This window comes from Ramularia collo-cygni, assembly GCF_900074925.1.
Source record: "Ramularia collo-cygni strain URUG2 genome assembly, contig: RCC_scaffold03, whole genome shotgun sequence".
Classification (NCBI taxonomy): Eukaryota; Fungi; Ascomycota; class Dothideomycetes; order Mycosphaerellales; family Mycosphaerellaceae; genus Ramularia; species Ramularia collo-cygni.
This window is the reverse complement of record NW_019716257.1, coordinates 1,543,128-1,555,803: the sequence shown is the minus strand read 5'-3', so window position 1 is coordinate 1,555,803 and position 12,676 is coordinate 1,543,128. Positions and strand designations below refer to the sequence as shown.

Genomic DNA, 12,676 nt, shown 5'->3' with positions numbered 1-12,676 from the left:
TGGAAGCACTCAACAACGTCAAGAAGTTAACGCAAACAAGAACCACATGAGCAGAGAGGCATTCGAACTCTCGCGGGGAAAGTTGATGAGAATACTCAACTGATTGTAAACAGTCGAAGCATAACGGAAACTGCCAGGGAGCTCGATCATCGCAGGGTTAGGGTTGGGGTAGGACACGCAAAGGTTACCCTCCTCTTACCAGTCAGCCATTGAACAAAACTGATGGACTGTGCATTCTGTTGAGGCTACGGTGTAGCAAGGCGGTATGTGTGGCAGTTCTGACGGCGAGCATCCTTACCACTCGTGGGAAACTAAAACGAGAACTCCGCCATGCCATACCGAGCTGCTCACAAAGTCACCCAAGGTCGACGGTATGTCATCCTGTACTTCCATTTGGTCCCGTGGGTCATATGAACGTCAAATCTCTATCAACGACTCCAAGTCGTGAGATGAACCGCTGGCACAAGCTTCGCCTTGACACAGGTGGGCTTGAAGACGTTGAAGAGTTTTGGAAGTTGGACCCAAGATGCACATCCAATATCCAATCTGATCACGACAACAGAATGGGCTCGAATGATAATGACGAAAGTAACATCTCAATGCGCGATCCATGATGGTCTCTTCCGTAAGCCTGTGTCAGTGTGATGAGCATAGTTTGATTTGTTTGCACCCAAATACAACCCTGCGGGTCTGGCCAGACACAGTGGTGAAGTCCAAGAATATTTGTCCCAGGACTGGCACTCACAAGTCTCACCGTCACACGAAGAGGAAGATACATTCCCAGTTCCAACGCGTCAGGGGAGTGATGGGGTCTGCAGCCCATCGAAAGCGTACTCCTGCGTCTTCTACGATCGACTTTTCGCTCGATGATGCACCGCACCACCGGAGAGGCCGGAACGATCAAGACTTGGATCGAAGGAATGCTTGGTCAGATCAGATTGAGTAAGCACGGTGAGGGAGCGCCTCCCATCTATTTCTGCTACCAACGCCTGTTCCTCGCTGCGTCCGGCTGTGTAGACGTCGCGGTGAGCAACGTTTGACAGGAGGGCACGAGCGGTGTGCAGATCACGAATCGTGAACACAGCCTTGGAGTCGGGACTCCGGGACGTTCGGGGATGGGCTTTGGTGGTGTTTAGCAACGACCAGGGAGGAGCAGGGGATTGAGATTGATCCAATGGATCCAATAAGTTACAAGGGCTGGGTATCTTCCGAAAGGATGAAAATGGCAGCGTCCAGCCCATGATAATATCTCGCCGAAAGCGACCAGTCTTTGGTACAGTTGACTTCTAGCTAACTTATATACCTCCCTCGATGCTCGATGCTCGACGACGACGATGATGATGATGATGGTTTGAGACAGAGCTTGTTACCGCCAAGCCGGCCAACCAAACGGCAATAACAAAAATAAAGTATGGAGGAGGATGAGCTTGGCTTGTTAGTCCCGACCCTCGGCCATAGCCATAGCCTCGCAGCGCTCCCAGACAATTCACACACGGCTGTCCGCGGATTGCTGCAAACATGGCGACTACGGCTCGACAGTGACAACTACAGCGCGTTCATCACTTCCGGCACCATGGAGGCTTTGCACGGCGTCGATGTCTCGTGGATACACAAGCCGAAAGGTACGGAAGGAAAGCCCCCCCCCGACGGAGCTGCATGACCTCATATGCGACAAAACATGCGATCAWGTGAATGTCTGGACAACACGGAAGAACGACACTGACAGCAATCCAGAGCACGAGCATCGCAAGACAAATTCGACTTCAAGTCCGAGTCAGCCGCGCGATGTCACAAAGTCAAGATCCAACGAGGCTGCCCCACCATCGCCCATATCAACAGCAAGTCCGCAGACGCCCATCACGAACAATAGCAATAGCAGACACTCGCACTTTCCCGGCTCAGTGACACCCGCTTCCCTCTCTGCGGCGACGCGAGATCCCGCCACCGCTCAACCCGCCCCACCGACCCCGCCCGCGTCGGTCAACGCCGGGAGACAACAGCATTCGTCCAGACGGCCGGGCCTGCTCTCACGTGTCAGTTCGGAGAGGGTTACTGGTGACGGAAAGAGCATGCCCCGGCGAAGCTCGTGGATCTCCAACATCTCCAACAAGTTCTCCTCCACACCTGAAGCCCAGACGCCCCACAGCCTTCCCTCGCCCACTGCACCGGGAGCTAGCATTGCTCCCAGACCGGGCCAGTCTCGAGAAGACGAGGAGGAACTTCCTTCGGCATCTCCATYGAAAGGATCGTCGTTCTTCTCTAGCCTGACGAGGAAACTGTCGTCAGGACAGACTGCTAGCACACCACGGGTTAGCGGCAAAGGCGGCGTTTGTCAGCGTAGGGTGCTCAACGTTGACCCCAACAGACCGAGATGTTTGGTACCCGAACTTGACCCCGCGAGGCTGCGAAAAGTCTCCTTTTGCGTGGATGTGGAGATTGCTGGCGGGCCAAGATATAGGGACGATGAGGACGACGATCCAGAGCGCAAGCAGAAGAAGAGGGATGTCAGATTGAAGGAACGAGGAGAGGGTGAAGCTCTAAAGCATCCCGAGGTGCAAAATGAGGAGAAATATGCGCAGGACGAGGCTGCCCTGAACAGCAAGACCGAACCTTTGCCGATTCCCAACGGGAAGCATAACGCTGGTGACGCTTCAGGAAGTCGTGAACGAGACGAAAGCATCAGTCCACCTATTGGGAGCATCGATGCGTCGCCCAGTATTGACAGGAAGAAGGAAAAGAAGAAGCGGTCCGAAGAGGAACGCAAGGAACGCAAAGAAAAGCGTCGAAGACGGGCAGAAGAAAATGGATCGATACCCGTGGAGCTTTCCATGGATATGGATGCCTCTTCTCCAGAGACTGTGTCATCTTTTCTGCCAGGTAGACCTCACGCATCCAGCCGTGCTGTCGACGTGAATCGACCTACCACAGACCCGGTCCGGATTTATCGACGATGCTGTCAACTGCGGGAGACACCTATCCTTAAACGAATTACCGAGCAGTTGATGTCGCCGACTTGTTGCGTTCCCCTGGAACCTGGCGTTGTACATTGTCTCGACTTGACGGGCTCGCGATTGCAATTGGCGGACATGGTCACTCTTGGAGATTGGCTGGCAGTTGTGCCAGTCAAGAAATTGTTGCTCGAAGATGCAGATCTTAGCGACGAGGGACTGCGCTGCATTCTCGCAGGACTTCTCGCCGCCAAAAGACCGGAGCCCACCAAGCGAAGGAGCACATCTCCTCGGCATAGAATGGCTGCCCAACCCAGGCTTCGTACAGAAAGGAGTGGGATTGTAGAGAAACTGCACCTCAAGAACAACCCACGAATAACTCGCATTGGCTGGAAACACATTAGCTTATTCCTTTATGCTTGCAAGTCCATCAAGGCCATTGATTTGTCCATGATCCAATTCCCGGCCACACTACCGCCAAGCGCACACTCCAACCAAGCCAAGGTCTCAACAAATGGTCCCAAGGTACCCAACCAGGAGACCGACGCCGCGGAGACGTTCCTGAAATGCCTAAGCCAGCGATCAGGTGGCAACCATCTCGAAGAGCTGATCATGTCGGAGTGTGGCATGACGGCGCCGCAGATTCGCAAGATCGTTGATGGTGCCATCATGTGCGGCGTGAGTAGACTCGGGTTCGCCGGCAACCAACTCGATGACCAAGGGCTTGAATCTGCTTTGCTATTTCTGAGATCTGGAGTCTGCGGCGCCCTGGACATTGGTGGTAACGATYTCAAGAACAAACTTGGACTGGTAGCCGACGCACTGGAGTGCAGAACTGGCGACGAGCCTTTGTGGGGGTTGAGCCTGGCGGGCTGCAATCTCGACACCGAATCTGTGAAGCCGTTGTTCCCAGCTTTGGTCAAGTTGCCCAACCTCCGCTTCATCGATCTAAGTCACAACCCGGATCTCTGCGGTAGGGACAATGGAACCATCTCGTTACTGCGTCGCTACATCGGTCAGATGAGGTGCCTCAAGCGTATTCATCTCGCTGATGTTGGCATGAGTGCAAAGCAAGCCATTGCACTCGCAGATGTCCTGTCCGAAGGACCCCAGCTAGCCCACATCAGCATCCTGGAAAATGCCCAGCTCAGCGCCCTCGCAAGTGCCAAGGATGAGGAATCACAGGAGGAAGCGTGTGCGCTGTACGCGAGTTACATGGCCGCTGTCAGAGTCTCCAACACACTGATCTGCATAGACATTGATGTGAGTGAACAAATTCTGTAGCGCTGGGAAAGATATACACTGACAAGTACAGGTTCCGAGCCCTGACAATTCAGAAATCGTCAAGGCTCTGGCAAAACAGGTCGTGGCGTACTCTTTGAGGAACATGGAACATTTCGCCCTTGCAGAAGTCACTGGAGGCACCTTAGCAAACGCTACTGCAGACGCCGCGGCATCTCTCACGGCTGCACATGGCGGGGAGCAACACCTAAAGGAGATTGCGTACCCTGATGTGCTGATGCACCTTGTTGGCCACATTGAGGGCGAGACGGAGAGTCAAGACAACGACGACACGGCTCCAGATGATGACTACATCGTGGGCGGAACCGGCGTTGTCAAGGCCCTCCAATACGTTCTTGGTGAAAAGGCGGACGATGTGAGGCGTGGCAGCATGTCTCACGCAGCTTCCAATGGTAGCTGGACACCTCGGGAAAGACCTGGATCGTCTGCAGGGGTGGACGAAGAACAGCGAGGCAAAGCAAAGAAGATGAGCAAGAATCTTCTGGATTCCGCACGCAAGATTCGTGCACGACTTCAACCCGCTCTCCACAAGGTGGCCACTGCGGGCGACGAGCTGGCATATCGTCGCCTCAACTTCCTCGACGAAACGCTGCAAAGCATGATTCAACGTTTCGAGGAGGAATACCCGGAAACGAGATTGATTCCTTCATCCCCCGTACCAGCTTCCCTGGCCTCCTCGGGCGCAGAACATCCGGCTGCTCTTCATTCAACCAACACGCGAAGCGCCAGGTCAGACGACGAAGACGAATTTGATGAGGGCGTACGACCTGCCTTCTCCCGCCACAACAGCGATGTCTCGCTTGCATCTCGCGCCCTGTCGATGGAGGAAGGACATCTCCATCGTCTGGGTCAGCGGATGCGCCRGTCGGTAGTCGATTCTCCAGTTGCTGCCGTCGAAGACACCCATTCGGCAAAGATGGAGGAGGAAGCACGAATGGCGGCGTTGAAGGAAAAGATTGAGGGCATCAGTGGACCTGAGTTGAAGACGCTGGTCGAGCACGATGGCTGGGACCACGCGCTTGGGCAGATAGGAGCCAATCTGAACGATTTGCGGACACTGCAGGAGGAGGACCCGCTGGCTTGGGAACAGTTCAAGGATTCGCAGCTCAAGGCTCGGATGAACCTCTCGCAGGATACCGATACCGAGACGGCCAAGTGATGGATATAACGTGGGGGTGTAAACTAAACATTTGTATATATTGATATGAAATAATGAGACCATGTTTGTGAGACGAGACACCCGACCTAACACACCATTCATAATGTGCACACAAGGTGGAGAGGAAGTGATAGAGAAATGGGAGGACAGCATTGGTCATTCACGCATTCCAAAACTACATTGTCCGCTTTTGCCGTCTCCGCGCTTTCCACGCCATAAGTATCATAGAGGTTGTGAGACCGTGAAGGACCGACCAACGCCGAGCTGAAGAGTATGCCCCAATCAAGCAAGAAGAGCCTGGATCTTCTTCTGCACATTCTCTTGGCGTTGAGCGTGCGTGAGTTTCTTCTGCTTGAACTTGAGCGACTCTGCCTTCCAGTAGTCCTTGCTCTTCTTCTCGCCAGCGTTCTCATCCTTCTTGAATGGGTCCTCACGGATCTGCTTGTGCGCGTCCTGGTAGAGCTCCTCAAGACCGTCGGCCTCAATCTCGTCGTCGGTGTAGCCGCTGAACTGGGACTTGTAGCGCTCCTCATCGTCGTCGGCGAGAGTCTCCATGTACTCGGCAACGTGGCCGCCGAAGATGTACTTGCGGAGAGTCTCGGCGTCGAGCTCCTTGGTCTCCATGTCGTAACCGGGGAAACGCTTCTCGGAGTGAGGGATGTAGAGACCACCGTCGGATGCACCCTTCATAGCGCCGAAGACACGGGCACCGGTGCTGGTGCGCGTAAGACCAACATCGAGGTACGCCTTGAATGGGCGGCGGGTCTCGCCATCGACTTCGGTGGGCTCGGTAACGGTGAACTCGCCGTCAGCCTCCTCCACACCCTCGAATGCCTCGTCAAGCTTGAGCTTGCTGAGCGTGCGGCGGGCAAGCAGAAGACCGGTGCAGTATGCGGCGGCCCAGTTGGTGAGACCGTGGTTGATACCGTAGCGCTTCAGCTCGTGAGCGTAGGCAGCGCAGAAGACCTTGTCGCCGGTGAGCTCGGAGGTAACGATCTGGCAGATGATGTCCTTGTTGGTGAATCGGACGACCAGGCGGTACTTCGGGGCGTTGTACTTGTTCTGCGAGTGGGAGTTGCTGTTAGAGGTGGGGGTTCCTTTCATATCAGCCCTTCTTCACTGGAGACTTGCCTTGGCCTGGGAGATGAGACGCTTGCGCGCATAGTAGTCGGTCTTGCCGGCACGGCGGCGGGCATACTTCACCTGGTAGCGGCTGAAGTACGCGCTGTTCTTGACGAGCTTGGTCTGTGATGGTTGTCAGCGGGCTGGGCAGCGGCGGGGATGTGCTAGAGGACTTACGAAAGGCATCGTGACCCGTTACTCGATTGATGCGAGTACTACATATTCCAGAGTCAGCAAGCTTCAGACCCCAATCCGAAGCATCTTGCAGCGACTCTTCATCGCGGCGAGCGCGGTTGGGGAGGGGTGCACTCACGAGATGTGTGATGGTGTGGACGTGGTGGTCAAGTTTGAAGATCAGAAATTGAGGTTGGTGTTGCCAAGAGTTTCTTCGCGAAGAAAGGCGATTTTAATGCATATGGGTGACATGTGCAACTACCTTACAACTCACCTTGCAGCAACAATGGAAGGAGCATCACGCTCTTTCATCTGACATTCCTGCGAGATCACAGGAGTGAAGCTGCTTTCACACAGGCCTCGGAAGACTCGCGGTGTTTCCGCCAGCTCACCCGTCCTGCTGCGTCCGCGGCCATCTCTTTCGCTCCTCTTGCTCAGGCTCTCACATTCTGACGGAATCACGGGGTTTTCCAATATTCTGCGTGGGCTCCGTCTCTTACCATCGCTCCGAGACGCATCCGTCGCACGCTGCGCATACAACCGTTGGAATTTGGCCAACCTCTCTCCGTTGTGTCAACCACCCCCACCCATTGCACATCAGCACCTCACCGCACTCCACAGTACACGTCAGCGCACTTTACTTCTCAATGGGACCGGCCTCAGCTGCTGTGAAACAGCTCTACCCCAGCCTGCGATTTTCGTTCGAAAAGCATCCCTAGAACCCTTCTGTGACCAAATCAAGCGGTCGTGGCTCGGGCACCCTTTCAGCAAGTCGGAAAGCAGCCCGGGTCATCCTGCAACTCCTCTCCATCCAAGACAGTTTGATACGCTATGGCCTCACTAGCTCTCCGGGGCGGTAGCACCACGGTAGACTTTTCCACGATTGATCAAGCTCGTCAGACTGATTCACATTTCTCCAATCTGATTCTTGAAACACTTGCCAACTGGTTGGGTCCGATTTACCCTTGACCAGTCCGGGTGTTGTCTCAAAGAATTCCTCCATTTTGCCAAAATACGGTGACTCGTTGACCGCCGTTGATCCGTCTTCAACATTTCGGAATCCGCGCCCGTTGGTGGTTCGCAGCAGAGCGGTTTGGTTCATGCCGTGCAATGAGCGCAGATCATGACTTCGCGTCTCCATCTTGTATCGACTTTGCTTGCTGACCATTGGTAGGAAGTGGTTCACAGTGGTTCACGATGGCCGTTGGTATTGGTCTTGAGCAACGGTTAGTGTGGTTCATGAGAAGTTTGTACATTCCGTGAACTTGTCACGTCAATGCCCAACCTGCTCGTACGGCACCAATATCCATGGAGTCGCCGTCCTTGGATTGTCCTTCGTTACCCTCTTCTACAAATTCGCACCATCCTATGCAGGCATTCACTGCGCACCGAGGCATCTTTCACAGTCTTACCTTTTAAAATCGTCCAATATGGCTCGCGCCGACTCATCTCCCAAAGTACGTTCAGCCAGCCGAAGTCAACACGCTTGATGGCGTTGTGCTAATTTTTTAGGCCATCGTCAAGGCTGCCATCCGAAGCAGATGCCATGTCATTGCAAAGCGCTATCCACATCAACGTTTGGAGAGACTGCATGGCAGCAACGTGAAGTGGCTTGTGCTATCCGAGGAGCTATTCGACGAAGTTTGTTCCGAGTGTAGGTACACTCCACGCCATCATTGCGTTCGCGGGCTAACGATTGTCTCGCTAGTCACAATTCAGAAGCTGGACATGGATCGTGCAGAGAAACGGGCACTATTCGATGCAGACTGGGTGCCTCAAGTCACATATGAACTCATCACCAGTGAGTGCCCCAACGGCGGCAAATTTGTCGAATTCGTAGCTGATGCCTATGCAGAGCCTTCGCGGCCTCGCCGCAGACGTTCGCAGCAGGAGATGGCAAATGCAGCTGCGCGTACGATCGATAAGGCTCCGCCGTCTATGCCATGCGAGATGACTTGGGAACCAACCAATGCACGCCGAACGTCGGCCCCGGAAGTATCGCCCACAGACAGCACATACTCAAGCAGGTCTTTCCCGGAATCTTTCGACCGCTCCTCGAGATACTGGTCGTCCATCGACAGTTCTGAAGCCGAGTCCGCAGCTGCGGGATATGTTGGACGCCATGACTCTGTCACCTCGACCCTATCTGCAGTATCAGAAGAGTCGACGCCAAAGCCGTCCTCGTCTATTGCGCCGCGCGATAATACTGCAGTTTCGCAGCCGCAATGGTTTGAAACTGTCTTGAATTAGGCAATCTTGCACGATCCCGGCATGACATTCCACGGAGCCTGCACCGCGCAATGAGCCAGCATGTCGTTGCGTTGCATGGCTGCAAGTTGGTCTGACAGCCACGAGTCCACTACGCTACACGCTACGCCTCCACCTGAACGTTCGATGTGATCGCCACGATACTATGGTTCACCGCTTTCAAGGACTGACCATCTCCCAAGATGGTCATGGAACAGGAAATTCGTCCCAGTGACGTTGCGCTTCGTGGGGTGTTAGGGGGTGTTAAGGGATCTTGCTCTCTTTGATTTATTAGTTATGCGTTCAAGCGCGGTCTGCTGGATCTACCAGAATAGTACACAATACAATGTACATTGAATATCAAGTGGCAAATTTGTTGATTTTGGTCGCTTCTGCAAACCCCGCATTGCCCGCTGCGCAGCGTGAAACGTGAGCTGTCGGTTGGCAACGCATCCCGCCTTGCCATGATGATCAAGGAGGAATTGCACCCTGAGAGCCCAGGTAGGGTCTTGCGGCTGTTATTCGCCTCCTCCGCCAGGGAACGCCAATTGTTGTGGTTGTCGGAGGCAACGTGGGATGCGCATCGGTCTGCTGACATCGGGCGGTGGGCAGGATCCTCGGTCTTGAGGGCACATGCGGCGTGTACATGGCTGGGATGAAAGATCCTCCGAAATCGAAGCTTCGGTCGAGCCAGTGAGGATCGCGCTGGGCCGGGCTCCGTCATGACGACGGATGGCGCCGCGGCATGGTGACATGAAAGGATGGACGGCGCATGAGGCTGCATACCGCAACGGCTGAGTTCGGAGATGAGTGTACAGTGGTTGCTATAATCTCCCACTTCTCCCCGCCCACTCGAGCTGCTGCAGTCTGTCCGTTTTGACAGAAAAGCCTCGTTGCGCCAGAGATTGTCCATTATTGTTATCAGAGAAGTTCCTAGAACCTCGAAAGCAGACCCACTCACGCGAGGGTTTCAAAATTTAATTATTGTCCGGCCGTGACGCTTTGAAATATCATCGATCACGCACTTCCGCTCCATCATCGCATCGCCTCCACAGTATCCAACTCCAGCTAGGACTTTCGTATTCCCAAGTATCAGTCGGCGTCCGAAAGAATCCACCATCCATCTGCACCGTCCGCCCAAGACGGAGCCAAGAGACCCACATTTGCATATCTAGTGGAACCGCGACTCTTTCACCGTTTTGACAAACAAATCCTCAGGCCGCTTGATCCGCCACGGCGTCCATCCCATTGAAGACAGACCATCGTTACTCCATCAGGAACAGTCCTTGCATCTCGAATTCCAGATTGGTCTCTTCCTCTCGAGCTATGCCATCGCCACGATCCTCGCCTGCAATGCGTCCAGCATCTCCACTATCTTGTAAGGCCACCAACTTTGAGAACCTTCAGCCTTCATCGCAAAGGAACATGCATTCCTGGACGGGTAGCAATCACCGCCGGCCCCAAGGACACACCCTTCATCTGCCATCGCTACCTCGTTTCCATCCGGCCAACTTCCCCTCAGCACACAACAGCACGCAGTCCACCCCGGACGGTGCATCATCGACATCTTCACCACAGCCCCCAATGTCTCCAAGGTCCCATCAGCGAATGTACAACGACGTGCAGAAGCAGCTCTACTTCAATCAAAGAGAGAACCTCTCCGCTCGCGTTACCTCCTCTGATCAAGTTGCCAAGCCTATCAGTCCTCGTCTTCATCCTCTTGGGAGCCCCGGACCAGTGACACCGCTCGAGCTAGGAGGGGATGAAGGCTACCTCGTAGGAGGTGCCCGTAGCGTGGCAAATAGCACCACAACGTCGGAGGAACTCGTGGAAACCTTGATCCGGCAAGAAGCCAGAAGGCATCGAACTTTGAGTCCGAAGAGAGGCACATGACCTATGTACGGAATGCGATGGCCTGTTCCGTAAAGAAGCATGATTTTAACGACTTACGCAAAATGGCATGAAAGATGGAGTGGAAAGTCAGGACTGCGAGGCCTGGGCACGAATGTTGGGACCGACTACTGCTCTGCGACTAGAGCCGGAGGACTGCATATCACAGCAGCTTGCTTGACTCTGCGATGGAAGGACAGATGACCGCAAGGCATGAGGCATTCCTTGTCAGGATTCTTTAGACCCAAGCAGGCCAGTGAAAGTCGCCACATGTTAGTTTAGGGAATTCCATTCTAACAATTTGAACTTGCATCCGAAACCCTACCTATTTATTCATCACTCTTATAGCTGCTGTAAGGCTTGGTCTGTTCTGACAAAATTAGCGAAGCACCCAGCTTGGCACCAGAACGGTATGACTGCTTGTGGAATGGTAGCACTTCCTTCGTTCGTCCTCAGTGAATTCCATGGCTCTATATTTGGCGTGTGGTGTGGTGTTGTTTCTGCCGCGAGATCCGCCAACGATCATGCATAAGGTAGTGCTGAGCRAGGCGGTAGAAAAGTGGTCGCTCACTGCTCCAGACACGTTCCAGATACGATCACATTGCATCGCTTTGATCATTGAAGTCATGTATGGCTAAAAGATTGAAGCAGAAGGGTAACTCCAGTGTAAATACCTAGCCCTAGGGGCCGGGATTAGAATAATGATTACGTGAGATGATGCCTTTACAACCGCTGCGCTTTTTCAACCAACTTTTGGTTCCACGACACACGACAAATATCCCTGCGATGGGTCCGCAAATCATCCAGCACCCTCTTACCCGTGCAGATGGCTCAACGGCATTCTCGAGCGAACTCTACACTGTACTTGCCGGCGTCAATGGCCCTGTGGAAGTGCAACGTCGAGACGAGCTTCCAGAAGAAGCAGCCATCGAAGTGAACCTGCGGCCGGCCTCGGGAGTGGGAGGACCAAGAGAGCGCTGGTTGGAAAACGTGTTGCAGTCTGCGCTGAAAAGCATTCTACTTGTACACATGCACCCCCGGACGCTCATTCAAGTTACGCTTCAGATCACCAAAGAGCCGGCGGTGAAGTTTCAAAGAACGACTTCCGACATTGCCATGCTACCGACTCTCCTCAATGCCGCATTCAGCGCTCTCGTTGATGGTGCTCTTCCACTGGCATCCACCATCAGTACGTTTCTCGCTGTTGTTGCAGAAGATGGCACCGTCGTCTTGAGCCCTCAAGAAGAGCAGATCATCGGAAGCAAGAGCATTCACGCGATGGCGTTTGATCACCATGGTGCCCAGATATTGGATGAGTCATCGGGCGAGTTCACCACGGGCATATGGGGAACAGTCTTTGAGACCACGAAACAAGCCTGTGCTGCGGCCATTTCACGGACGGGCGACGAAGCAATGTCTAATGCGGATGTGGAGGAAGTAACATGGCTGCGGCAGAAATTGGAGCAAGAGGCAAGGCTTGCAGATGCGTGGCGGGAGTCGACATGAGAATGGTTCAGACCCCGCACAAGGGTTTATACAGTGATGCGGATGTGCATAAGGTACCATCGCATGGAGTCCCCAAGGTCGAGCCAATCTGCTCTACGGCACAGGATCGGCTGAAAGAGGAAGCAGCAGCCGCAACGGGCTTTCGCTTGGGTTGCAGAGACCGCCATGATGGCTCTTGCCCCACGTTCGTGCCGCAGCTACCTTAGTACGGGAAGCATAGTAGGTGCCACAAGGTGAAGCCGAATGGATGCYGGAAGGAACGTTTAAGACGAGGAGCAGGGAGATGTATGGATCAAGCTCTTGATCATAGCGTCTCTGCAAAGGCACC

The 12,676-nt window shown here is 54.0% G+C and overlaps 6 protein-coding genes; 4 read left to right on the top strand and 2 right to left on the bottom strand.

Annotated features, from left to right (window-relative positions):
- Positions 1-845: 845 nt before the first annotated feature.
- On the bottom strand, positions 846-1,241 carry RCC_02963 (uncharacterized protein; the record flags this gene model as incomplete). The annotated part of the gene is made up of 1 exon (XM_023768256.1): positions 846-1,241. The coding sequence occupies one exon, from the start codon at positions 1,239-1,241 to the stop codon at positions 846-848; it is 396 nt and encodes a 131-aa protein (XP_023624024.1).
- Positions 1,242-1,573: 332 nt separating this feature from the next.
- Positions 1,574-5,409, top strand: RCC_02962 (related to GIP3 Glc7-interacting protein whose overexpression relocalizes Glc7p from the nucleus; the record flags this gene model as incomplete). XM_023768255.1 has 3 exons in its annotated part: positions 1,574-1,622; positions 1,735-4,211; positions 4,264-5,409. The coding sequence occupies 3 exons, from the start codon at positions 1,574-1,576 to the stop codon at positions 5,407-5,409; spliced, it is 3,672 nt and encodes a 1,223-aa protein (XP_023624023.1).
- Positions 5,410-5,691: 282 nt separating this feature from the next.
- RCC_02961 (probable 60S ribosomal protein L5) lies at positions 5,692-6,717 on the bottom strand (the record flags this gene model as incomplete). XM_023768254.1 has 3 exons in its annotated part: positions 5,692-6,471; positions 6,613-6,654; positions 6,709-6,717. The coding sequence occupies 3 exons, from the start codon at positions 6,715-6,717 to the stop codon at positions 5,692-5,694; spliced, it is 831 nt and encodes a 276-aa protein (XP_023624022.1).
- Positions 6,718-8,135: 1,418 nt separating this feature from the next.
- RCC_02960 (uncharacterized protein) lies at positions 8,136-8,955 on the top strand (the record flags this gene model as incomplete). XM_023768253.1 has 4 exons in its annotated part: positions 8,136-8,162; positions 8,218-8,359; positions 8,414-8,506; positions 8,561-8,955. 4 exons carry the CDS (start codon positions 8,136-8,138, stop codon positions 8,953-8,955), a joined length of 657 nt encoding a protein of 218 aa, XP_023624021.1.
- Positions 8,956-10,305: 1,350 nt separating this feature from the next.
- On the top strand, positions 10,306-10,845 carry RCC_02959 (uncharacterized protein; the record flags this gene model as incomplete). Its single annotated transcript, XM_023768252.1, has 1 exon — positions 10,306-10,845. One exon carries the CDS (start codon positions 10,306-10,308, stop codon positions 10,843-10,845), a length of 540 nt encoding a protein of 179 aa, XP_023624020.1.
- Positions 10,846-11,628: 783 nt separating this feature from the next.
- On the top strand, positions 11,629-12,348 carry RCC_02958 (related to RRP46 protein, involved in rRNA processing; the record flags this gene model as incomplete). The annotated part of the gene is made up of 1 exon (XM_023768251.1): positions 11,629-12,348. One exon carries the CDS (start codon positions 11,629-11,631, stop codon positions 12,346-12,348), a length of 720 nt encoding a protein of 239 aa, XP_023624019.1.
- Between the last annotated feature and the right edge of the window lie 328 nt (positions 12,349-12,676).